The 24,381-nt window shown below is 44.9% G+C and overlaps 1 protein-coding gene across 1 annotated transcript in view; it reads right to left on the minus strand.

The window, feature by feature from the left end:
• The window catches only part of ITPK1 (inositol-tetrakisphosphate 1-kinase), a 208,147-nt gene that overhangs the window by 111,433 nt on the left and 72,333 nt on the right, over window positions 1–24,381 (minus strand). Inside the window, exon 3 of the mRNA XM_068254616.1 lies at window positions 18,436–18,460. Within this exon, the coding sequence (XP_068110717.1) occupies window positions 18,436–18,460 (25 nt within the window). The remainder of the gene's footprint in view (window positions 1–18,435; window positions 18,461–24,381) is intronic.

A 24,381-nucleotide genomic window follows, 5' to 3' on the forward strand; every position in this document is an offset into this window, starting at 1 on the left:
ACAATAAAACACTGGCTGGCTGTGAGTCAGTTACAAAAACTGCTCATCTTCAGCCAGATGGTCGTCCTCCATTACTCCTCAATCAGGACACCAGTGCCACCTCCCCCCTTCTGCTGTGCAGGTCAAATGAAACACTGCTGCTCTCCTGCCTCCCCCCTCCTCACTCACTGTCAGACTCCTCACACAGCACAACAAGCTGCTTTTCCCCAATGATGACCTCTTCACCTCTCTCTCATCTTGCTTCTCCTCTTACTCTGACTGCATGCTGTTAGTGTAAACACACAGTACAAACATGCCGCACTGTAATCTCTGCACCTGATGCAAGTGTTCCACCTTGCTTCATGAGAGAACCGGCCCTGCCTCTACACATATGTATTTTACAGGTTTGGGGTTTTTTTTGCGATCGGCAAGGAAAACTAAAAGTATCTCAGAATCCCAAATCCCCGTCTCCAGTTGTGCGCAGATCCTGTGTGGACAAACTGTTATTTCCCCTCAAGGCGTAAAACAAAGCTAGCCAATGAGACGCACATCATTTTGCTTGCATGCAAATCTAATGTAAATGACATGCAAGCTGGGTACAATCAATAACATCACCTCCCCCCATCACACACACACTTTCCCAGCTGAGCAAAGAAGACTCAAGTTCACTTTCGTTTTAAACCTTGTACATACCCCAGATTTAAGTAGTTTGAAACATCTAATGAACGACAGATATCGGCTTATAGAACATCAATCGTTGTAAAAAAAAAAAAAAAGGAAGCCAAATGACATAAAACAAAAATGATGTTTGCATAACGCTGCATCAACTTGCCATTATTTGCATCTCATGGACCATCCCTAGTGTGGACAATGTCGCTTAAAACAGGGCTTTTCAACCTTTTCACTAATTGCACCACTTTTATCGCCTGAAAAATTTCAAGTACCAACAGTGTGCTTGCTCAGTAGATCTGACCTGATCAGGCTCGGCTGTTTTCACCGGAGCCTGAGGGGAGAGCCGCTACTGTGCATGCGCTCACGCTGACAAGATCTTCGGGGGTCTGTGCTGTGCTGGAGTGCCACAGTAAAGAGACAGCCAGGCGAACGGTGCACAGTGATAGCACATACACTTCAACCACAGGAAGTGAGCAGAGATGTCACTTCCTGTATTTCAAGAATACCCACCGCCACTGTGCACCATTGGCCTGGCTGTCTCCTCACCGCTGATCTGAGGTCTAAAGTAAGCCGTAGGGCAGTACAGCAAGGAGTGAGCGAGGGGTAGCGAAGGCAGAATGGGACCAGGACAAGTGGCAGATGGGCAATTTAGTGGCAAGAAAACTTTGAGTGTACCACCTGGTCAACAGCAAAGTACCACTGGTGGTACGCGTACCACAGGTTGAAAAGCCCTGGCTTAAAAGACTTGTTTCTTTTTGCCGGGATAATGTTGCTTAAGCAAAGACTCATTGTGTATGCGCTAACATTAATCCAGGGTGTGTATGGCCCGATGGAGTTTCTCCAGAAAGTGTTGGCTTCTAAACGGAAGGCCCAGCATGCTTAGCAAGAGGAGCTTCATGGCTGTACGTTGGATGAAGAGTTTGCTTCGACGTAAATGATTTTCAGAGAGTAAAGAAAAAAAAATAAGGCTTGTAGATTAAGGGGAAAAAAGTGAACCAAAAACCGCTGTAATTTGCCCTGCAGGTTAGTGGTTAGACTCCTTGGCCTCCGGGCATCTAGAACCTTCCCCTGCTCTCCTAGAACACTGGCAAGTGCGATTCACCCTCACAACCGTGATAGCAAACCAAAACAAGTTATGACAACACATTTAATCCCCCCTTGTTTGATGCAGCAAATTCTGCGGATTAAAGTCTCCAGCGAGAGGTTGGTGGCGGCTTACGGAGCTACGGAAGTTTGCATAAACGCCGCATTTCTTGGCTGGGCTGGAAGCGAACCCTTGGCTGGATGTCTCTGTGTAACAGCGCCGGCTGGCTCCCGCGATCTCTGCCGTTCTTTTAGGACGCTGACGCCACTTATACACATCTGGGCGTGCGAAAAAACAAGACGATAACGACGATCTCAGCTGCATAAAAGAGAAAACAAAGGCTGTGTGGCGGGGACCAGGCTGTCAAAATTGGCCAAATCTATTGTGGTTCAAGCAAGTGAGATTTCAAGTAATCTACACCATTGAGGAGAAGGAAAATGGGTCTCACTATCAAGCAATCATTTAACCTCCGCACTCAACCCACTTACAGGCAGCTGGAACTCACAGTAGTGCAAAATCGTATTTGGCTGCAAGAATGGACTGAAGTGATTTTGAACTGGACCAATTCACCAGCGTTGAGGTTCCTTGCCACATACACACATCAGACCATAGTCTTTTGAAAATGAAAGATCACAGACCAATCTTACCCCCTTCCATGTAGTATGAGAGCCATACTCTACACAGTCTATTCTATGGAGCTGAACTCCCCATCAGATAGAAATCTTTGCAAGATGCTGCACACACAGATGCTGTACAGACACAAAAGATCAGTATCTGCAAAAGATCTGTTCCTGCCAAAGATCCATTCCTGCAAAATGCATTAATAGTCTATGAGATCTGCAGATCCTCATACACACCTTGTTTAACAGACATTCATCAGCAGATCAGATCCACCAGGATGGATTTTCAGATCTGCAGATGATTGTCTGATCTGCACATGAATGTCAGTTAAACAAGGTGTGTATGAGGATCTGCAGATATCATAGACTATGAATGAATTTTGCAGGAACAGATCTTTTGCAGATACTGATCTTTTGTGTCTGTACAGCATCTGTGTGTGCAGAATTTTGCAAAGATTTCTGTCTGATGGGGAGTTCAGCTCCATAGAAAAGACTGTGTAGAGTATGGCTCTCATACTACATGAAGGGTGGTAAGATTGGTCTGTGATCTTTCATTTTCCAAAGACTATAATCTGATGTGTTTATGCACCTTTAGAATTGGTCTATTCTTTACCTACAATGGGCTCTATTCACAATCACACATGCGGTAAGAGATTTTTGACCGCTATATTACCGCCAGTGATAATTACTGCATATTTTCCACATTCACTAAAAATCTCTGCATGTTTCTGCATGCGGGAACAATGCGTAAAAAAAGTGGCATAAAAAGAGTGTAAAAAAAAATTAAAAAAAATTAAAGTCCAGCAAACACAGCAGTCAAGGCTCCAGACTCCGAAGCGAGTCTGAAAGCATGTCATTACTGTAAAGCACTCTAGATAGTGCTAATCCGCCGCATCCCCGCGGCAAAACAAGGGGTTTATAACCCCCAAATTCCCTCTACATCCACGATTTTCTTGGTCGTGGAATTTGCTGCTGTTGGAGGCAGAGCTATGGGCTGCAGCTCCGCCTCCATGTGCGTCAATCGCCGCACGGATCTCCACCTCTTCCCGCCCCTATCAGTGAAGGAAGACAGAGGGGCGGGGAGAGGCGGCGATCAGCCTGGATTGACGCGCTAAGAGGCAGAGCTGCAGCCATAAGCTCTGCCTCATCAGGAAGTTTGCAGAGGGGATTTCGAGAGTATAAACCCCTCGTTTTGCCACGGGGATGCGGCTGTTTAGCATCTATAGTGCTTTACAGTAATGAAAGGCTTTCAGACTCGCTTCACAGTCTTTTTAAGTCAATGGGAAGCGAAATCTATCACCAAGTACTAGTAGGTGATATAAAATCGGTAGTTAAGTCAGAAATATTTTTTTCCGGGAATTACCGACTTTTGCGGACTTTTACTGCACTTTTTACGCATGCGGGTAAACAATGCAGTAAATAAACATGCGTAAAATTTTGTAAATGTCAAGATGGTCTTTTTTCAGTCGGGAATTTACCGCAAGTGCATTTCCGCATGCGGAAAATGAGTGTAAATAGAGCCCATTGTGGTTTTACTATTCTTTAGAGATTTGCACCTCATTGTCAGAAGTGTGTTACTCTGTGTGAATGAGTCCTAAAGATGGGTGGAAAAATCTAGTAGAATACAAAAAGCTGTTCAGCTGAAAGTATGTTCTATGCATTTGGATATACCTTGAGCTGGATAAACGGGTAGTACATATGAGCAAGCGGCTATGAAAATCAGTGTTGGTGAAGTGTTAACACACCTGTGTTACCACCTCTCACCGATGCGCTGCACGCTGCTCTCCCATCTTCCTGACACTTCTGTCTTCTAGCTGTGAAGGCGGGAGTATCGGAGAGATAGACAGCAGTGTGCAGTGCAATGACCATAAGCAGTGACAAAGGTGAGAAATCCACAGTGACAATCGCTGCACACTATGTCACAGCATGCCACAGACTGAGAGGAGCATAAATGAACTGTAAACTCCCCCCCCCAAATGTCCACGAACTGCTAACTCACTGCATCCCCACCCCATCCCATCCCATGTACCTCATTCCCCCTGCTTTAGCAATGCCTGTATTGAAGCTTGGTCATGCCAATAAAGCTAGATTTGATTTGAATTAACTCTCTTAGCTGCAGCTTGCACCCACCAACACACAGATTGTTTTGCAAAACAGAACTTAATACTCGCTGGGGGTCATTACTGGTGAGCAGTTTTACAGACATTTGGCATTAGACAAATAAAAAATGCATTCATGGTAAATGACCAATCCAAAAAGACTTCTTGGGATTGTCTTTTAATCCATACTTGACGAGAGTCCTGGTGAGTTAACTGGATAATTGTTCCGGAAGGAATGAACTTTGTGCATCTGACATCATGTCTGACACACGGATCCCAGCGCCACCCTGGGCAAACCTACAGATAAGAAGCCCGGCCAATATCTCCCGATCGATCGTCTGAATGCATCAGAGGGACTCGAGCAGAGTAACTACCTGCAGGGAGCAAAGCAAACATTCCACAGTCTGGTTTACACCAGAAATTATCACTGTGCTGTGCTAAAAGTATACACAGTGGCACCCAGATAACGGTAGACAGATGTCGCTGTCACCCAGTAGGCAGCAAAAATCTGACAGATCCACTTTATAGAAGTCCAATTCCTCATGAGGGATTCTCAAGTTTTTTTTTATTTGTTTTTGTTTTTTTATTTCAAAGCTCTAAAGAAATTGTTTTAGTCCAACTGTCAAAATAGTGTGCAAATGAGTAGGGAAGGAAATTGGCATCTTCGTATAGATCCTTTCCAGGGAGGGTTTTTGTAAAGAACAAAGGAAATATGGAGAATCCCCCATGAGGAAATAGACTAGTCTAAAACCTGTCAAATTTGTACAACTTACAGTAAGTGCCAGCAGCATAGAAGAAAAGTCATTTATAGCGCGTTTAACTTAGAAAAAAAAGTATGTATAAATGTATTTTACATTTTTTTTGCGATGGTGGTCTTTTGAGAGGAGTAAAGTCATAGAATAAAGAGACGGAAGCAGCTCAGAAATGTCCCCTCTCGTTTCTCGCAGCTGCCTCGGATCCCACGGAAAAGGACCCTGCGAGACATTATCCTAATCGCAGGGAGCCGCGTGAAAAACCACATTAAAAGGCCGGCAGATAGCGTACGATAAACAGGAAGCGGGGAGAGGCTGCCCCGAGCAGGTTTCATGTCGCTCACAACTTTCTGACTGTCACATGTGGCGAGACAGCAAGACATGGGAACCCGACTGGGGAGCGGCGAAGCCCGGCAGCCAATGACGATCGCCCGCGTCATCTCCAGACATGGAACAGAACCTGCTTCATACTACATCATGGCCTATATGCAATTAAAGTACAACTGAAGTGAGAGGTATATGGTGGCTGCCATATTTTTTTCTTTTTAACGTCTTTACGCCTGCTCCACGCCAATTGGCGTGGATGCAGCGGCAGCCTAGGACCGCTCAACGCCAATTGGTGTGAAGTCCTGGGATGGGGTTTTGCAGGAGATCGCACGCTTCGCCATTAGTCACCCAGCAGCGATTGACGCTAGGAGACTAGCTAGGGTTCACTGTTGGATATGTTTCACTGTATAATATGCTTCACTGTTACATTAGTTTGAGGTTTTAACCCTTTTTTTTTGACAATTTTCACTGTTTGAACATGCTTCACTTTTTGTTATGTTTCACTGCTAGATTAGTGGTTCGTTTCTCTCCTGTGGGGGCATGTCACCGCTGTAGGAGAGTCTATTAGGGATAATTTGTGCACAACTTATGCTGAAGCTAACGCCCCTTTTACTGTACCTGTTTTGAGTGCAAGGTGTGTAAATCTGTCCGTTATTCGACCTCTGCATACTTGTGCAAGTAGTCAACTCAGGTGCAGCGTCTGTTTGGAAGCGCTGCCATTTCCTTCTGACGCTTGGAGACTGTTAGACACCGAAACATTTTGTACAGCGCTGCGATCTACGGCCGTGTCACTCAGCTGTCCCCTCTGGAGGCTCAGGAAGTGTTTGGTTCTCATAGGCTGATGTCTATGAGAGCCGATCACTGATTGGCTGGCGGGTGGGAAAGGATCGGGGAAATGAGAAACGATAAGAAAATTAAAAAAAAAAAATAACTGACTGCAGCAGTGATAAGAGCCCACCAACAGAAAGCTCTGTTGGTGGGCAGAAAAGGGTGGGTGGGGTAAATCACTTGTGTGTCGAGTTGTACAGCCCTGTTAAGCCTGTGATCCTTAAAGAGAACCAGAGATGACATAAAGTAAAGCTATTATACATACCTGGGGCTTCCTCCAGCTCCATACACACGGACCGCTCCCACGCCGCCATCCTCCGCTTCCTCTATCGGCGGTACCGGGTCCCGTCACTTCCGGCGGACGCGGCCAAATGTCCGCGTCACAGGGGCTCCCTCCATACCCGTACGCGTGTGGCTCCCTACTGCGCAGCCGCACGCGTAATGGTATGGAGGGAGCCCCTGTGCATGCGGACATTTGGCCGCGTCCGCCGGAAGTGACGGGACCCGGTACCGCCGATAGAGGAAGCAGAGGACAGCAGCGTGGGAGCGATCCAGGCTTATGGGGCTGGAAGAAGTCCCAGGTATGTATAAAATCTTTTTTCATTTTCCCTCTCTGGCCGTCTCTGGTTCCCTTTAAGTGGTTAAGCAATACCAGTTGCCTGGCTGTCCTGCTGATCCTCTACCTCTAATACTTTTAGCCATTGACCCCGAACAAGCATGCAGCAGGTCAGGTGTTTCTGACATTGTCAGATCTAACCAGATTAGCTGCATGCTAGGTTTGTTTCAGACACTACTGCAGCCAAATAGACCAGCAGGACTGCCAGGCAACTGGTATTGTTTAACAGGAAATAAATATGGCAGCCTCCATATTCTTCTCAATTCAGTTGCCTTTTAACTTTTTCTCCAGAGTTTCCTCCTAAGAGTCTAAGGACCGTTAGTGACATGATGCATGGTTTATAGCGGAGGACATTTTTACTTGGGGGTGTGGTCTGTTGAGAGGCGGAGTTTAGGGCACCAAGAACGCCTATCCCTACTAATATGGCAGTAAAAAAAAATGGATACATGTATGGCCAGTTTTATATGTGATTAAAGCACAGGTGTGGAACTCCAGTCCTCAAGGACCTTACCCATGCCAGTGTTTAGGATGGACAGAGAGGGGAATGCAATTATAAATATAAAAGCAAACCACAGCTTAAAAAAATTCTCTTGTAGCTGTAGGTGCCACTCTCCACTACAATCTCACAGCTGCTAATTTACATACCTCTCAGCCTCCCTCAGATCTAATATGTTGGGGCTTTATAAGTACAATAAATACGGTAAATATATAAATATGACGTTTTAACCACTTCAGCCTACAGGGTTGAGATTTTTTTTTTTTTACATCTGAGCAACTTTCACCTCCCATTCATTTGCCAATAACTTTATCACTACTCATCACATTGGATTGATCTATATCTTGTTTTTTCCGCACCCAGTTAGGCTTTCTGTGGGTGATACATTTTGCTGAGAATGAATTTATTCTAAATCCATTTTAACAGGAATGTTAAGAAAGAAATGGAAAAAAATCATTATTGCTCAGCTTTTGGCCATTATAGTTTGAAATTAATACATGCCACCATAATTAAAACCTATGTACTTTATTTACCAATTTCTCCCGCGTATTACACCATTTAAATTATGTCCCTATCACAATGTATGGCGCCGATATTTAATTTGGAAATAAAGGTGCATTTTTTAAATTTGCATCCATCACTATTTAGAAGCCCATAATTTAATAAATCGTATTGATTTACTCCTTTGACATGAATATTTAAAAAGTTCAGACCCTTAGGTAACTATTTATGTTTTGTTTTTTTTGTAATTTTTTATTTTATTTTTTATTAAAACTTTTGTGGGTATTTTTTGGTGTGGGAGGTAAACAGGGGATTTTAAATGTTTAAACATGTATTTATTTAATAAAATGTGGTTTGGGGTGTAGTTTTACTATTTGGCCACAAGATGGCCACAGTCAAAAAGTCCTGGGAGCGATCGATCTCGCTCCAAGGAAGACGAAAAAAGACCAGGAACTTTTTTAAGCTCAGAAAAGTCGCAGCGTCTGAAGAGACGCTGTCGGCTTTTCTCCGGGGGGGGGGGGGGGGTCTGATCAATGAAAGGGATCTACAATCCCTTTAATTGATCGCTGGGCTAACGGCCACTGGCGGGAGCACGCACGGGGGCCCCGCGGGAACGCGCGCGACCCGCGGGAGTGCGCGCAGCCTAACTGGATGAAAATTTTTGTCCAGTTAGGCTCAAGGGGTTAAAGGACAACCGAAGTGACATGTGACATCATGAGATAGACATGTCCTTTAGGGCCCGTTTCCACTTGTGCGTTGCGAATTTGGCGCAGAAAACGCGAAAGCAAAGTCGCATGTGGATGCAAATTTTACCGTAAATTCGTGTAGGTTTTCGCATAGTTTTGAATGTATGCGAATTTAACCATGTCAGTGCCTGTGTGCTTTTACATTGATTTTAGGCAAAAACGTATGCAAATTCGCATGGAAAATTCGCATAGTGAAAACGCATGCAAATTTCCTATTAAATACATTGTATGCAAATTGCACACAATGCGGTGTGTGAATTCTGATGGCTCAGAGTGCAGATTTTTTTTCTGCACAGAATAACGCAAAAAAAACTGACAAGTGGAAACAGCCCCATCCACTTGTATCACCTATGCGAATTTGCATGCAGAAAACGCATGCGAATTCGCGATAGTGGAAACGGGCCCTCAAAGCAGACCTGAACTCTTGCACAGGACAGAAGGAAAACAAAACTGCACCCTGTATGTATTTAGAGAGTTTAGCCTGTCTAATTTCCCCTCATCTGTGACTAATCACAAGTATAATTTGATCCCTCAGCTGTGTCAGCTGGCTGCCTCAGCAGAGCATCTAATTTGTAAACACAGGATGCTAACCCTATGTCTGCTTCCATGAAAGAAGAAAGTGGACACACAGCAGATTTATATCAGCTGTAACAAAAATGTTTTACTTTTATTATGCTGTTGCTTATCTTTTAGAGCAAAGAGGAAGTTCTGAGTTCAGATCTGCTTTAAACCACTAAATGGCACAGAAATGTTGATGGATCTTATACGGGTTTCTTTACTACCTCAACTAGAGTTCGTTCGGAGTTTCTGCTGCAAATAACTCGATTTGATGAATCTGATCTCCCTCGTTTCACTTGTACAAAGTGTGATTTTTAGCAACAGATCCTCTTAACTCCATTCATAAACAGTTCCAGGCGGGATATATACACAGGGAAGGGCCCCTTTGAAGAGGGTTTATGCTGCGATCGCTGAAATCCTAATTCCGTAGCGGTTATTGTGAAATATGATGTCAAACGGAGCTAAATTCGTCTGCTCCGGGCCCACGCGCATGGTTTTATTTTTAATTCGTTGTGGAGCGCTGCAGAAGAGGCTTTCACGTACGGATAATATTGATCGCGCTGCTGCCTTTCAGGCCTTCTCGCGGGCTATTGTGACGTACGATGGACTGTGGACCAGCCGAGAACGGCCAGATCAATAGTTCAGCTGAGGGGGTTACATTTTTCCAAAGCTGAGCCGCCCATTAGCTAGATTAAAACAATGATGATAAAGTAACAATTCATCCACAGTTAGGGGAACATTCTAGCCCAGATTTTATGGATCACATGGTGTCCTCTCACAGGGGGTCCATCAGGGACCACCTCAGCAAATAAATCTGAATTTTAGCAGCACAGAGAAGAAATGAAAGCGAAACCGTGACCAAGAATTGAACTTCATCCCAATCAGTAGCTGATACCCCCTTTTACATGAGAAATCTATTCCTTTTCACCAACAGATCATCAGGGGGCGCTGTATGGCTGATATTGTGGTGAAACCCCTCCCACAGGAAACCGTGGTCCTCTCTGTGAATCTTGTTGCGGTTTCCAACTGCCAAAAAAAGCAAGCAGCATCTCCTTCCAGTGACATCACCTGCCAGCAGTAAAATGTCACCATGTGGTAAGTGTCAGAATGTAAATCAGGGAAAGGAAAGATTTTACAATGAACAGACACTGACTAAATTATTAATACAAAATTATTGTGAAAATGAAGCACTTTTTTTTTTATTACATTATCTTCACTGGAGTTCCTCTTTAAGGCCCCGCAGTGACCACCTCCCACTCCAGCCCTTGTGTCATTGGTAAGGCTGGGTTCACACATACAAGTGTGCAACTACAAATCATGCCCCCCCCCCCTCCATGCTCACAATACTTCAGTGTTCTCCCCAGGATCTATTAGCCGGGTGCTCCACCCGGCTAGTTTTGGTGAGCACCCGGCTGTTATCAGCTCACCTCCTTCTCTGCTGTAAGCAGAGTTGCGCACAGAAGCACCTGCCCTGCATTCTCTCATCTCGCCCCACCCGGCTACCTTTTCATGTCACCCGGCTGGAAGAAATTTCTGGGGAGAACACTGTACTTCCTTTGCCTCCCCTTGGTGACCCCCATATCCCTTGGGCCCACCTTACAAGGGTCACAAAACGAGTGTAACCACACCCATAACAAGTGTAGCCACAAAAACCTATGATCTGGAGTACAAGAGGGAAGGTTAGTATAGTTTGCACCTCTGGGCCCCCCTGCACTCACAGGAACTCCCTAGTTACGCCCCTGCTAACATAAAAGGTGTCCAGTCCTGTCCTGTTTTGTATGAGTGTTCTATGGTTTGGTTCACCCTTATTTGGATCGCATGCGTTTTAGAAAAAGCATGTAAAAAAGCAGATAACGATAGTCTGTGGGCCGCACAAAAAGCACATTGGTATGCGTTTATAGATGTGCTTTTAAAACGCTCAACAAGTTTCTTCTTTCTGCATACTGTATTAAAGGACACCCAAAGCAAAATAAACTAATGAAATAAACAATTCCTCTTTCCTTCTCCTAAAAATGAATTTTTAGGATATTCCCCAGTTTTATGTTTAAATCTACTTTTTAAGTTGTAACTGTTATTGTTTTTGCTCAATGACACATTAATTGAAGTATGCCAGAGCTAAAATCTATGAACTATTGATCCTTTTTTTATCTCTTCCCTGCTAGGAAAGTGTTTTATAGTTGGAGTTTCTTATCAGTGAGGGTCACACTGTAGCCACTTCCTGTCTGAGTCAGGACTGAGTCAGCCACTTACATACCTGATGTTTAACTCTTTCAGACAGAGAAAGAAAAAAAAGGAACACAGCTTAGTTATTTGTGTGCTGGGCACTGTACATGCACATGTCTATCTCATCATGTCACTTCGGGTATCCTTTAAGAACGCATGTGCCCTGCATGCAATGTTTTTCTATGATGAAAAAATGCATTTTTGCCCAAATAAGGAAAAAAAATTGAAAGTTATTTATTTTTACTTGTTAAATATGAATATTGGTAGAAAAAGTCCACTGCGCTCTCACTTGCAATCAATGTAACCTAGGGAGAAAACAGACTATACATCGCGTGATTCTGCCTTCAACAATGCACTCTGGTGAGCGAAAGGGTGCCGGAGCAGTGTGGGGACTTTCAAAGTGTGGGACGCCGCCCAGGAGCCATCCACAAGCTTAAAGGGGAACTTCAGCCTAAACAAACATACTGTCATCAAGTTACATTAGTTATGTTAATTACAATAGATAGGTAATATAATTTTTTACCCACCCCGTTTTAAAAGAACAGGCAAATGTTTGTGATTCATGGGGGCTGCCATCTTTGTCATGGGGGCAGCCATCTTTTTGGTTGAAAGGAGGAGGCAGGGAGCATGAGACACAGTTCCAACTGTCCTGTGTCCTGATCACCCCTCCCAGCTGCACACACTAGGCTTCAAATGTCAAATTCAAAATGTAAACAACAACAAAAATTGCACCAAAACAGCAGAACGAGAACAACATCAGAAATTCCATCATGCTTTGTACAGCATCAGGGGAAAAATGCCAGGGCAGTTTTCTTCTGTGCAGCTAAAAATGAGGCTTGTGAAAGAGAAACAAAGTTCTGATGCTGTGAAACTGTTAAAGAAACACCAAGCCTTTTCAGTGCTGCTGAGTCGATTTTTAGTCTGGAGGTTCACTTTAAGAGGGCCCTAGGATCACCGCTAAGATATGCCACTTCTTTTTAGTCTGTAAGTAAGCGATTGGCGCGAGAAGCTCAGTTGTAAAGCAATTTGTAATAGAATGCTGCGCAATGAAGTTTTTTTATTGTTTTTATCTGAAGTTTTTTTTATGAAGAATAAAACAAGTTTGCATCTGCTATGTGGTATGATTCACTAAGGGACCTAGTGAACCATAATACTGAGCAAGAGATCCACCTGGAAAGTGAGGTGGTTTGCATCCGGTGAGCCTTTTTGATGTCGGTGGTGGTGTCACGAGTGAGGGCACGTTTTACACTTGCACGGGTCGTGTTGTAGGAGTGCATTGTTGAAGGCAGAATCACGCAATGTATAGTCTGTTTTCTCCCTAGGTTACATTGATTGCAAGTGAGAGCGCAGTGGACTTTTTCTACTTATTTCAGCGATTAGGATATTCCCACAGGGAAGTCACAGAACTTATTTGTAGTAGAGACATTGGTGATGGTTTACATTTAATCTTTGCATAAGTGGCGCAGCCTGTGATATAACAATTTTAAATATGAATATTGATTAAAACCGGAAACACATGAAAAAAACATGCAGTTTTCTGCATAGACAAGTGTGACCTTAGCCAAAAGGTGTACATTTCCGGTCCAGTCCTGTCAGTTTTGCATCTGTTTTGTATCAGTTTTCTAAGGGTGTGTTCACACATATAAAGCTGCATCGTTCCAATCCTGTCAGGTTAGGGCTCGTTTCCACTATGCAACGCTGGAGCAGTGCGTCAGCGAAGCTCTGCACGCACGTGACTCCCCGGGGGGTGGCGCTTGCGATCCCATTGATTATAATAAATGGGATCACGGGCAAAATTGCCCAGAACGCATGCAACCACGCGCTGCGATTCAGTGGTGACTTGCAGCCCATGTATGGAAACAGAGTGCAGTCTATGCACTGTCTGATGTCCCTGTGATCGCGTTTCCATAAGTGCGGCTGAAAGCGAGAAAGGGAAACGAGCCCTAAGGCCCGGTTCACATTAGAAATATTGCTCAGGTGAGCTGATCCGGTCTCCGCTTCACCGGATCCGGATGGCTCTGTGCACACTGGCAAACGGATTGTGAAAACTGATCTGATCACCGATGGATCGGATCGGTTTTCACCCAAATACATACCTAATGGCAGCGGCAAAGGCTGTGCTGTGATTACACAGCGCGTCATGTGACTAGTCACATGACGCAGAAGACGACGGAAGCCTCTACCGCCGGCCTCCAGGTATGTATTTTGGCTCAGTTCACCCTCACTCTGCGGCTGCTGCACCCTCCCGCCGCACAGGTTTGCGTCACCACATCCCCCCATCCCACTGGAGCGGTCCGTTTCTCCACTAGTGTGAAGAAACATTTTGTTTCCCATTGCCCCAATGCAGCAGAATCTCTTGTCCGGTTCCGTTCTGCTGGGCAGAACGGTCCGGAAAATTAGGGCCTGCAGCATTTTTTTGGTCCAGGGAACGGAACGTATCCGTACCATGGACGCATGTAAACGGTCCAATAAGTTAACATTGGATCCATTCACATTAGTTCCGTTTGTACAGCATACGTTCCGGTTACATTCCGTAAAAAACGCAGATGTGAACCGGGCCAAAAGCTGATAGAAAACTGATGCAAAACTGTCAGGACAGGAAATGGACTAATTTAAAGTTTCCTGATGCTCAGTCCGGGGCCCAGCTTCTGAATCACAGAGGCGAGCGAATGGCTGGGGTCACGCTGGCACCGTCCCCGGTCTGCTCCTGCGCAGGGCTCTGCCTCCGGCATTAGGATGCCACAGCAGTAATCTGAGGCCAGCTCTGACAAGCACAGCGAGTTGCCCCGTCAGTTGCTTTCCTGACGTCTTTGTTGCTTTTTCTGGCAAAGCGTTGGAAGCGTCTCACATTCTCCCGATTCCCCGGATTGTACGCTCTCGCCATTAATACTTCATGTGAAAATAAACCATCTTCTGTGTTTCCAGAAAACAGCAGTTCCCTGGCAACGGCCAACGAGGAAATCTCTACCCAGCCCAACTGCCGAAAACAGAGAGATGGAGAGAGAGAGGAAAGAGGGGAGAGAGAGGGGTGAGGGAGAGAGGTGAGATGGGGGTGAGGAAGAGAGGTGCGGGTAAGGGTAAGGGTAAGGGGGAGAGGGAGAGAGGAAAGAGGGGAAGGGGGTGAGGGGGAGAGAGAGAGAGAGAGAGAGAAATATAGGTTGGTGGAGAGAAAGAGGAAAGAGGAGAGGGGGAGAAAGAGAGGGGGGTGAGGGGGGAGAGAGAGAGAGAGGAAAGAGGGGGGTGATGGAGAGAGAGATGGCGAGATGAAGAGAAAAGAGGAGAGAGAAGAGAGATCAAGGTGAGGGAGAGAGATATAGAGAGTGTGTGTGCAGGAAGAGAAGGGGGAGAGAGATAGAGAGATAAGGAGGGAAGGAGAAAGAGATGGGGGGGGGGGGAGCAAGAGATAGACTTAAGGTAGCCACACACTGGTCGATTTGCCATCATATTCGACCAACAGACAGATCCCTCTCTGATCGAATCTGATCAGAGAGGGATTGTATGGCTGCCTTTACTGCAAACAGATTTCAGCCTGAAACCGTTCACAATCTGTTGTGGTGGTGGTGGTGGTGGTGCTGCCGCCGCTCCCCCCCCGCATACATTACCTGCTCCGCCGGCGCGACTCACCCCGGTCACCACTGCTCCGTCTCCGCTCTGGTCTCCGGCCCCGGCATGCTTCACTTCTTCCTGCCCGGCAGGAAGTTTAAACAGTAGAGCGCCCTCTACTGTTTAAACTTCCAGCCGGGCTAGAAGAACTGAAGCATGCCGGAGACCAGAGCGGAGACGGAGCAGCGGTGACCGGGGGTAGTCGCACCGGCGGAGCAGGTAATGTATTGCCGCTCTATTGCGTTGGTCGTCGGGCACTCGAACGCCGCTAGCGACGCGCTCCCTACCCGCAGGCGATCGACGGTAATTTTCCGCACGGAGCAATCGACGGGATCGGACCAAATGGATAGAAATTCGGCGTGCAGCGCGAACGATTGGCAGCAGATTCGATTCCAGTGATCGAATCTGCTGTCGAAACGGCGGCAAATCGGGCCAGTGTATGGCCAGCTTTAGGGTGCCAATACATTACTTGATTTTATGGGCCAATCCACCTTCCAATCTAATAATTGTATCGAATCGGAGGAAATGCCATGGCAGAAAATCTGGGTCACAAGAGCTCAATTGGGTGCACAGCAGTAACAGCATTTGGAATAAAACGTCAGACTCGCGGACGGTGCCCCCCCCCCCCCCCCCCCACATCACAGCATGCCACAGACTGAGAGGAGGGACCCTCAGTGACAATCGCTGCACACTACATCACAGCATGCCACAGACTGAGAGCAGGAATCCACAGTGACAATCGCTGCACACTATGTCACAGACAGAGGAGAGACCCTCAGTGACAATTGCTACACACTACATCACAGCATGCCACAGACTTAGAGGAGGAATCCAGTGACAATCGCTGCACACTACGTCACAGCATGCCAACAGACTGATCACCTCTGATGAGACAGAGGAGAAGGCAGCAGCGTGTGGACGTGCGCAGACACACAACATACAGCGCTGGATGTAGCCACGTCTGGTGATGACTGTATGGCAGACACACACACCTCCAGAGACAACAGCATGTAACCCGAGATAATAGATCACTAATGTGTGCGCAGCTCTCAGCACAGGGCCCTACCCGCCTCTGCTAAGCTGCAGCCAATCAATACCGGATAATGGGACTGACCTCGATGTGAGCGCGAATGCTGAGGACGCAGCAACACACACCCGTATCATGTACTATTCCGAGACTAAACACGCGGCCACTCCTGCTGAACTCTGCCGCTGTGATCTTACTTCTCTGCTATACTGGCCTCAATTCTGGTTGGGTTATCAAACAAATGACCTCATGTGGGGTAATTTACCTCATGAGGTAGTGACATTTAGCAATTCTGGTAGATTTTAGTCATGTTTTACCTCATGAGGTAAATTATGAGGTAATTTACCGAAAATAGCTATTCCCATGGAAATTGGGGGGCATGTTAGCACATAATTTACCAATCCGTTCAAGACCTGCCTGTACCTAAAGCTAAAGTCAACTTGTATGCATTTTGAAGTTTTTAGTGGAGTTCCTATTGCTGTTTTAGTTTTGTTTCTATTTAGGATGTGTACTAGAAAAGAGTAGTAGAAATAAAACTCCAAATATTTACTGGATTTTGTCTTTTGTTTTTTTTATATAAGGGATGCCTATAAATATACTTTTCATAGATTGTTACATAATCAAATACACCTTCCCACCTCAAAAAAATAAAAATAAAAAAAACATCTTCCAAAGATTATCCTAACTTATGGAAGACAAATTGATATAGTACTATTATTTATTTACTGCATGCTTACCGCTGAAATACCTCATGTTTTACCTCATGTTCTGAAATGGAGAAAAATCTTTCATAATTGCTAAAAAGAAAAAAATACCTCATGAGGTACCTACAAAAAAATATTTATCTCACAGCTACTACTGAGGCCATTGTGATCTATACATCTCTAACTCCCGCCTCCAAGCACACATACTCACCAGCTTAGCTTGTTCTTATCCGCAGGAAACCCCCCAAAAGAGCTGAAACCAAATGAATCAGGTGTAAAATGGCCAACGAGTAGAGCTGGGACGAGCAGGAGTTCTGTAGCGCAGATTGACAGATTTTATGTTTGATTTTATGTTTATTTAAGGTTTATTTTTGATTAGGATTTTGTGTTAAAAACTTTTATTATACTCAAAATGTATACAAGACCCTTGCTTGGGGAATATGTGAACATGGCACTTTGCTGCCCGGTCACTTTGGGGCAGGAAGAACCGAATTAACGGCTAAATTGGATATCCTGAATCGTTAAAGGGGCACTATGGCGAGTAAAATGAGCCATAAATTACTTTTCTCCTATGTTGCTGTCACTTACAGTAGGGAGTAGAAATCTGACAGAAGCGACAGGTTTTGGACTAGTCCATCTCTTCACAGGGGATTCTCAGCAAGGCTTTTATCTTTATAAAGATATTCCCTAAAAAGGATTTCAACAATGATGCTGGCCAGCTTCCCTGCTCGTTACACAGTTTTTTCTGGCAGTTGGACACAGCCACTGCCATTCACTAAGTGCTTTTGAAAATAAATTCCTGAGAATCCCCCCATGACGATATGGACTAGTCCAAAACCTGTTGCCTCTGTCATATTTATACCACCTACTGTAAGTGACAGCAACATAGGAGAAAAGTCATTTACGGCTCATTTTACTCTGGGAAAAACATACTTATTTGTATATGTTTGCACAGATTTAAAATTATACAATTTTTTGCTATAGCGCCCCTTTAATTACATTCTATTATAGGTCAATGTGCTGCCTCTTTAAAGGAGAACTGTAGTGAGAGGTATATGGAGGCTGTCATATTTATTTCCTTTTAAGCAATACCAGTTGCCTGGCTGTCTTGCTGATCTATTTGGCTGAAGTAGTGGCTGAATCACGCCAGAAACAAGCATGCAGCTAATCTTGTCATATCTGTCAAAATTGTCAGAAAAACCTGATCTGCCGCATGCTTGTTCAGGGTCTATGGCTGAAAGTTTTAGAGGCAGAGGATCAGCAGGACAGCCAGGTAACTAGTATTGCTTAAATGGAAATAAATATGGCAGCCTCCATACACCTCTCTCTACAGTTCTCCTTTAAGAGCGGATATTTATGCCCACATATACATAACCATTTTTTAATACCTTCATGCGTTCCTGTGCTATGTTATTAAAGAAATAAAATGTATAAAAATCCTGAGTAATATCTGGCGTGTGCAGATAAAGCAGCGGTTATCCTGAAATCGCAGGTCACATGTGCGGCAACGATCGGCAGCTTGCTGGACGAGACATTATTCAAAAGCATTCTATAACAACGTTCATTACAAAGAGAAGAAATGAGAAGAAAAATGACTCACAAGAACGACTTCAATCCCTCGTTTCCTGGAAGAGAAAGAGAACAGCAAGTTACTTACTGATCACCAAGCATGGAGGAAAGAGAACACTGCTTATTACACAACACTGGCTCAACTTGTACAATTACCTTAAAGGACAACTGAAGCGAGAGGGATATGGAGGCTGCCATATTTATTCCCTTTTTTTTTTTTTGTTTTTTTTTGTTTTTGTTTCAATCATTTTTATTGCAGATTTTATACAATAGAAAGAAGAGGATATAAGGAACTTACAACAAAATTGCAATAGCAGGTAATGCATTGACAACATTTCACAAAAACGTCATATTTATTCCCTTTTAACCAGCCTGGCGTTCTATTAAGATCGCCAGGCTGGCGACCGGACGTTTTTTTTTTTTAATTAAAAAAAAAAACGATTGCATGCAGCCAACTGAAAGTTGGCTGCATGAAAGCTCACTAGAGGGTGCTCCTGATGCCTCCGGCGATCAGAAGTAACAAGGAAGGACGCGATGAGCAGCCTTTCTTGTTTTGCTTTCCTCGTCGCCATGGTGACGAGCGGAGTGACATCATGGACCCCATTCATGGCCGCGCTGCGGCAGCGATCAGGTAGCACACGCGGCTGGCAAAGTACCAGCTGCGTGTGCACCTTTTTATTTCATTAAAATCGGCCCAGCAGGTGAGCGGCAGCCTCCGGCGGTTATGGACGAGCTGAGCTCGTCCATACCGCCAGGCTGGTTAAGCAATACCAGTTGCCTGGCTATCCTGCTGATCCTCTGCCTCTAATACTTTTAGTCATAGACCCTAAACAAGCATGCAGCAGATCAGGTGTTTCTGACATTATTGTCAGATCTGACAAGATTAGCTGCATGCTTGTTTCTGGTTTTATTCAGACACTACTGCAGCCAAATAGACCAAGTAGATCAGCAGGGCTGCCAGACAACTGGTATTGCAAATGGACATGGCAGCCTCCCTATTCCTCTCACTTCAGTTGTGTTTTAAGCTGGCAATACCAATTTATCCATTGGTGCCATAACAAGCATGCCCAATTGCTGATATGTCAGATTTCAGGCTGAAAGCAGTCGAATGTATGGATTGGGTGCGCAGCAATAACGTTGTGCATCCACGGTATCCGTGGATTGTAAATTCCACCTACTCCATCTGTACCGACTCCCGGTCTCCTCCGCTGTCTTCCCCTGGGAGTCGGTGCAGCTGGAGCAACTAAGATTACAATGCATGGGCACCGGGGGAGGGGGGTGGAGTGGAGGACATTAACATTTCTGGGGCGGTCAGACCGCATCATGTGGCCGATTTCTGAAGGTTTTCCTGCTGAAACAGATCGGGAAACGACCTGCAGTGTATGGACGGCCAAAAAATTATTTGATCAGATCCGATCAGAGAGAGAGACGTGTCTCTTTTTTGCATAAAAATGTTGAATTTGTATGGAAATTTTCGCATGCTCTGGAAACCTGCATGTGAAAAATTGCTTGCAAAAGCGAATTTTAATGCACAAAACGGCCTGCAAAAAACTGCACATTTTTTGCCAAAAAGCTGAAGAGTGGGGAACTTGTGGCCAGACCGAAAAGAAGAATTTAATTCAATGTATTTTTTATTTATCTTTTATTATACTTAAAATGTATACTAGACCCTTGCTTGGTTAGTTACACGCAAAAATTTCATGAAAAATAATTGAACCACCTTTTGCACAGGAATCCAGCAGACATTGCACACCGGGAAGTTAAACAGCGATAACATTTGTCTTTTAAAAGTTTTATCTTCTAAGTTATCAGCAGCAAAACACTTTAAACCCATTCTCTTATTGCGTGCATACAATTTGAATTCAATTTGCATGCAAGGCAGAATTATTTGCACCCCATTGTCCATCTGTAGTGAAAAATAAAATAGAATGCAGTCATTGCTATTATTTTAATTTAGTGCCCGGAAAATTTTTTTAATAGTGCAAATATGTGCACCATTGTTTTGTAATAGAGCAAACATGATATATGAGCGTGAACCCATAAAATAAAACGTTTGAGCATTCCGGCAATGGTCCCTCCGAACAGATCTGACAAAAGCTTGCTGGATATGTTCTCGTGGCCGCGCTCCACTACATGTATGAGTGGTTTTGTGCTACTGCGCAGACTCTGCCATGCTTGCACATCCGCAGTGCAGCCTCGCTGGTACATGAAAGGAAGCGTGGAGTACAGTAGGGTCCCTGCCAGCAGCGGTGGGGTCGAGGTGGACATGTAGCAACCAGAGCATTCCCTCTACTTCCATAAACATTTCACTTTTTCCCCCCGGGGAATTACAGGTTTGCTCTAAATATTACACATGTACCATAAATTGCCAAAAGGTGGAGCTCTTGTCCCTGGATAAATGATTAAAGGACTTGCTGAAACTGCACCACACCTCTCACAACTTCAGATCTGCAGGATCCATAAACTTTGTCACTCCCAGAGTGCACCTCAAAAACCTTTAGAGCCAGAGCTTTCGGTCATGCTCTCCCTACCCTTTGGAATTCCCTACCACACCCAGTAAAGACAGCCCCCTCCCTGGAGTTGTTCAAATCCAGCCTGAAAAGCCATTTCTTTAGCCTGGCATTTGCAGACTTATAGAATCCTTCCTCTGTACCACAATTTACCAGTCAACCAAACACTGGTCTGAGTCAAGCTTGAAAGAACAAAGAGAAATCGAGAGCCCAATATGGTGTAGTATTGTTAAGTTGGTTGTGGTTTAAAGCAAAATATTTAGATATACTCACAAACATGGGTTACCCACAGGGGAGGACTGGCCAGGGGGGGAGGGGGGAGATTTCCCCCCAGGCTGCCTCTGATTTATTGATTTAGGGCTGGCCGATCCACCAATCTTTTCGATAATTATTATTGAATCAGATCAAAACCTGTGCTGCCACAAGCATGCCCAATCAACGATTTGACTGATTTCGGGTGGAAATTAGTTGAATGTATTGATCTGAGATGCTGGGAAATCTCAGGTCCATGTGGTCGATCAAGTGCAGCAATCACGAACGATGAATGTGATGGAAACCCGGGCCATTGTCCCTCAAAATATATTATGTGCCCCCCGATGCCTGTGCATTATACTTTACCTGTCACTCTGTCCTTCAAGTGTCCTTGTTGTATTTCTGCATTGGCGCCCCACGTGACCGTCGGCATATAGCACGTGGGGCGCATGTGTGATATAATTTGGGCTGGGGCTGCCGTGAAAACGGGCCTCTAGTTTGTGTTTTCCCTCCAGGCCAAAAAGCCCCAGTCCTCCCCTGGTTACCCATAGGCAACCACTTCAAGTGCAGGTGGGGAGTATTAGAACCTGACCCCACTCAGGTCTTTAAGATGTCGCTCTCTGTAGACAGGAAACGGGGTTGCACCCCTCCACCGAGGGTGGACTCAAGATTTCAGCAAGGCTTGGTGTACAGAGGCGCCAGAGTAGAATAAAAACCGTCTAAAAGAGGGGGATGTTCAGGTGGACTTACCTCCCTCGAAAATATAAAACTCAATTGAGTCACAATATATCAATACAAATATTTTATTCAACTCCACTTAGTGCAACGCGTTTCGCAGGTGTGGTCCCGCTTCATCAGGCAAACAGGAGTATAACTATAAAACAAACAAATATATACAAACATAATGACTCATAGAAATAGCTTAGTAAAACTCGCTCTATGTCTAAAAATTGCATCTAATTGATCATAAAATATCTAAAAAAATCCAAAGTGTACACAAAAGTTAATAAATATCCATGATTGATATGCTAAAGTTCATCAGCTTCTAGATTAAGGCTAGTAACACACCCGGACGTTGCGTTTAGGGGACGTTATAGGGCATATAACGTGCCTCTAACGCAACGCCTGGTGCTCTCTGGTGTGAACGTCGGAGTGAGCCGCGTTGTGCAGCTCACTCTGGCGTCCGTGATGCTGTGATGCGTACTCTTGGACGCATGCGGCATCACGTGGTCCCGCCTGGCCAATCGCCGCACAGAGCGGCCGCTCCAGGAAGTAAACACTGCACGTCACATCGTGCAGTGAATATTAATTAGCCATGTGCCCGGCCGCTCTCCCCTCCTCCCAACATGACTGAGCATGTGCAAGCAGTCTAACGCTGCTTAGCCGCCAAGAATGCACAGCATGCAGCACTTTGCTGCGTTACAATGTAACGCAACGTGGGCAGTGTGAACAGCCCACTTGTGTTACATTGCTGTGCGTTGGGGGAGCGTTACAGGCTGCACTAACGTGCGCCTGTAACGTCCCTGTGTGCAAGAAGCTTAAAGGGTAGTCAGTTTAGCAAGTATAACATAAAATAGTACTATATGTTATACTCACTAAACTGACTATCCTTTGGATTTTTTTAGAGATATTTTATGATCAATTAGATGCAATTTTTAGACATAGAGCGAGTTTTACTACACTGCGACCAAAAATGTTACAATTTTATCATGTCTTCTCATGTTTTTAAACTGCGCCTTTATTTTAAGCTATTTCTATGGGTCATTATGTTTGTATATATTTGTTTGTTTTATAGTTATACTCCTGTTTGCCTGATGAAGCGGGACCACACCGGCGAAACGCGTTGCACTACGTGGAGTTGAATAAAATATTTGTATTGATATATTGTGACTCAATTGAGTTTTATATTTTCGAGGGAGGTAAGTCCACCTGAACATCCCCCTCTTTTAGACGATTTTTAAACATTTTTATTCTACTCTGGCGCCTCTGTACACCAAGCCTTAGGGGCCGTTCACATCACAAACGCGGACGGCCACGCATGCGGAACGCAACGCACGCCTTCTGCGTTTGTGTGCGTTGCGTGGCTGATCCCATCACTGAAAAGTGAATGGGACAGCAGCGCGTTTTAGCAAAACCTGCGTGCAGCATGCGTTCCTGGACCGCACAGGTCCGGAACGCATGCAGTGTGAACATCAGACAATGCACTCTATGCACTGTCTGACATCGTGCGTGTCGGGCTCCTGCATGCGTTTCCAAAACACGTGCAGTCTGGACGGGCCCTTACTGGTCTGAGCCATGTTTATGCACTTTGAGTCCTATGAGAGAAAGCGCTTTACAAATATTGTTTGTTGTAAATCATCTCTTATTTGCAGCCTGTGATGAGATTAGATGACACCACACTACTAAGAGACATGCCAGCTGAGTCATCTGACAGTCCTGTGTCACCCCGTGTGACTAGCGCACTGCCAAGACCAGAGACTTTGTCCTCCGCATCACCAAATGACCAGTTCTGCTTTGTCAAAAAAAAACAAACAAACCTATATTTGCTACTTTTTGCAAAGGCATTAAAATGAATGGGGGTGTCTTCTTTCCCATTATGTTCAATGTATTTGTAACGGCCAAAGCCAGAAGTCGGCTAAAGTGGGAACTGGCCAGTCATTTTTTTAAAAATGGGCAATTTAGTTGTAACATCTCTGGGCAAAGTCCAACGTTGGCCGGCCAATGTGCAAAATGGCTATCCTGCCATTTCACTATGTGCCTAGTGTGGTGTCACTATCTTGTATCAGAAATGAGGGCTCAGCACAACAGTCTTCAGGAACAAAGCAGCAAGTGTATTGTCCCATTACACACACATGCTATAAAGATCTGACCAAATGACCGACGATCGTTTCGAGCCCCTGGAGTCCCCTTTGTCAAGGCATAGGACAGAAAAAACATGTACTGTATATTCTGGCGTATCAGACTACTTTTTAACCCTTGAAAATCTTCTGAAAAGTTGGGGGTCGTCTTATACGCTGATGTCTTCGATGCTGGGTGATACACGATGCTGATATGCAATGCGCATATGGGACATGCTGGTGTTTATGCAATGCGCAATAGCGACATGCTGATGATGATTCATTACCGGGTGCTGGAGATTCAGCGGTCGCCGCATAGGCTGGGGGGAGCTTATTGCTCAGGCTGCAAGTTTTGGGAAGCCCAGGGTATGGAAGAAA

The sequence above is a fragment of the Hyperolius riggenbachi genome, chromosome 9 (assembly GCF_040937935.1).
Source record: "Hyperolius riggenbachi isolate aHypRig1 chromosome 9, aHypRig1.pri, whole genome shotgun sequence".
Taxonomy (NCBI): Eukaryota; Metazoa; Chordata; class Amphibia; order Anura; family Hyperoliidae; genus Hyperolius; species Hyperolius riggenbachi.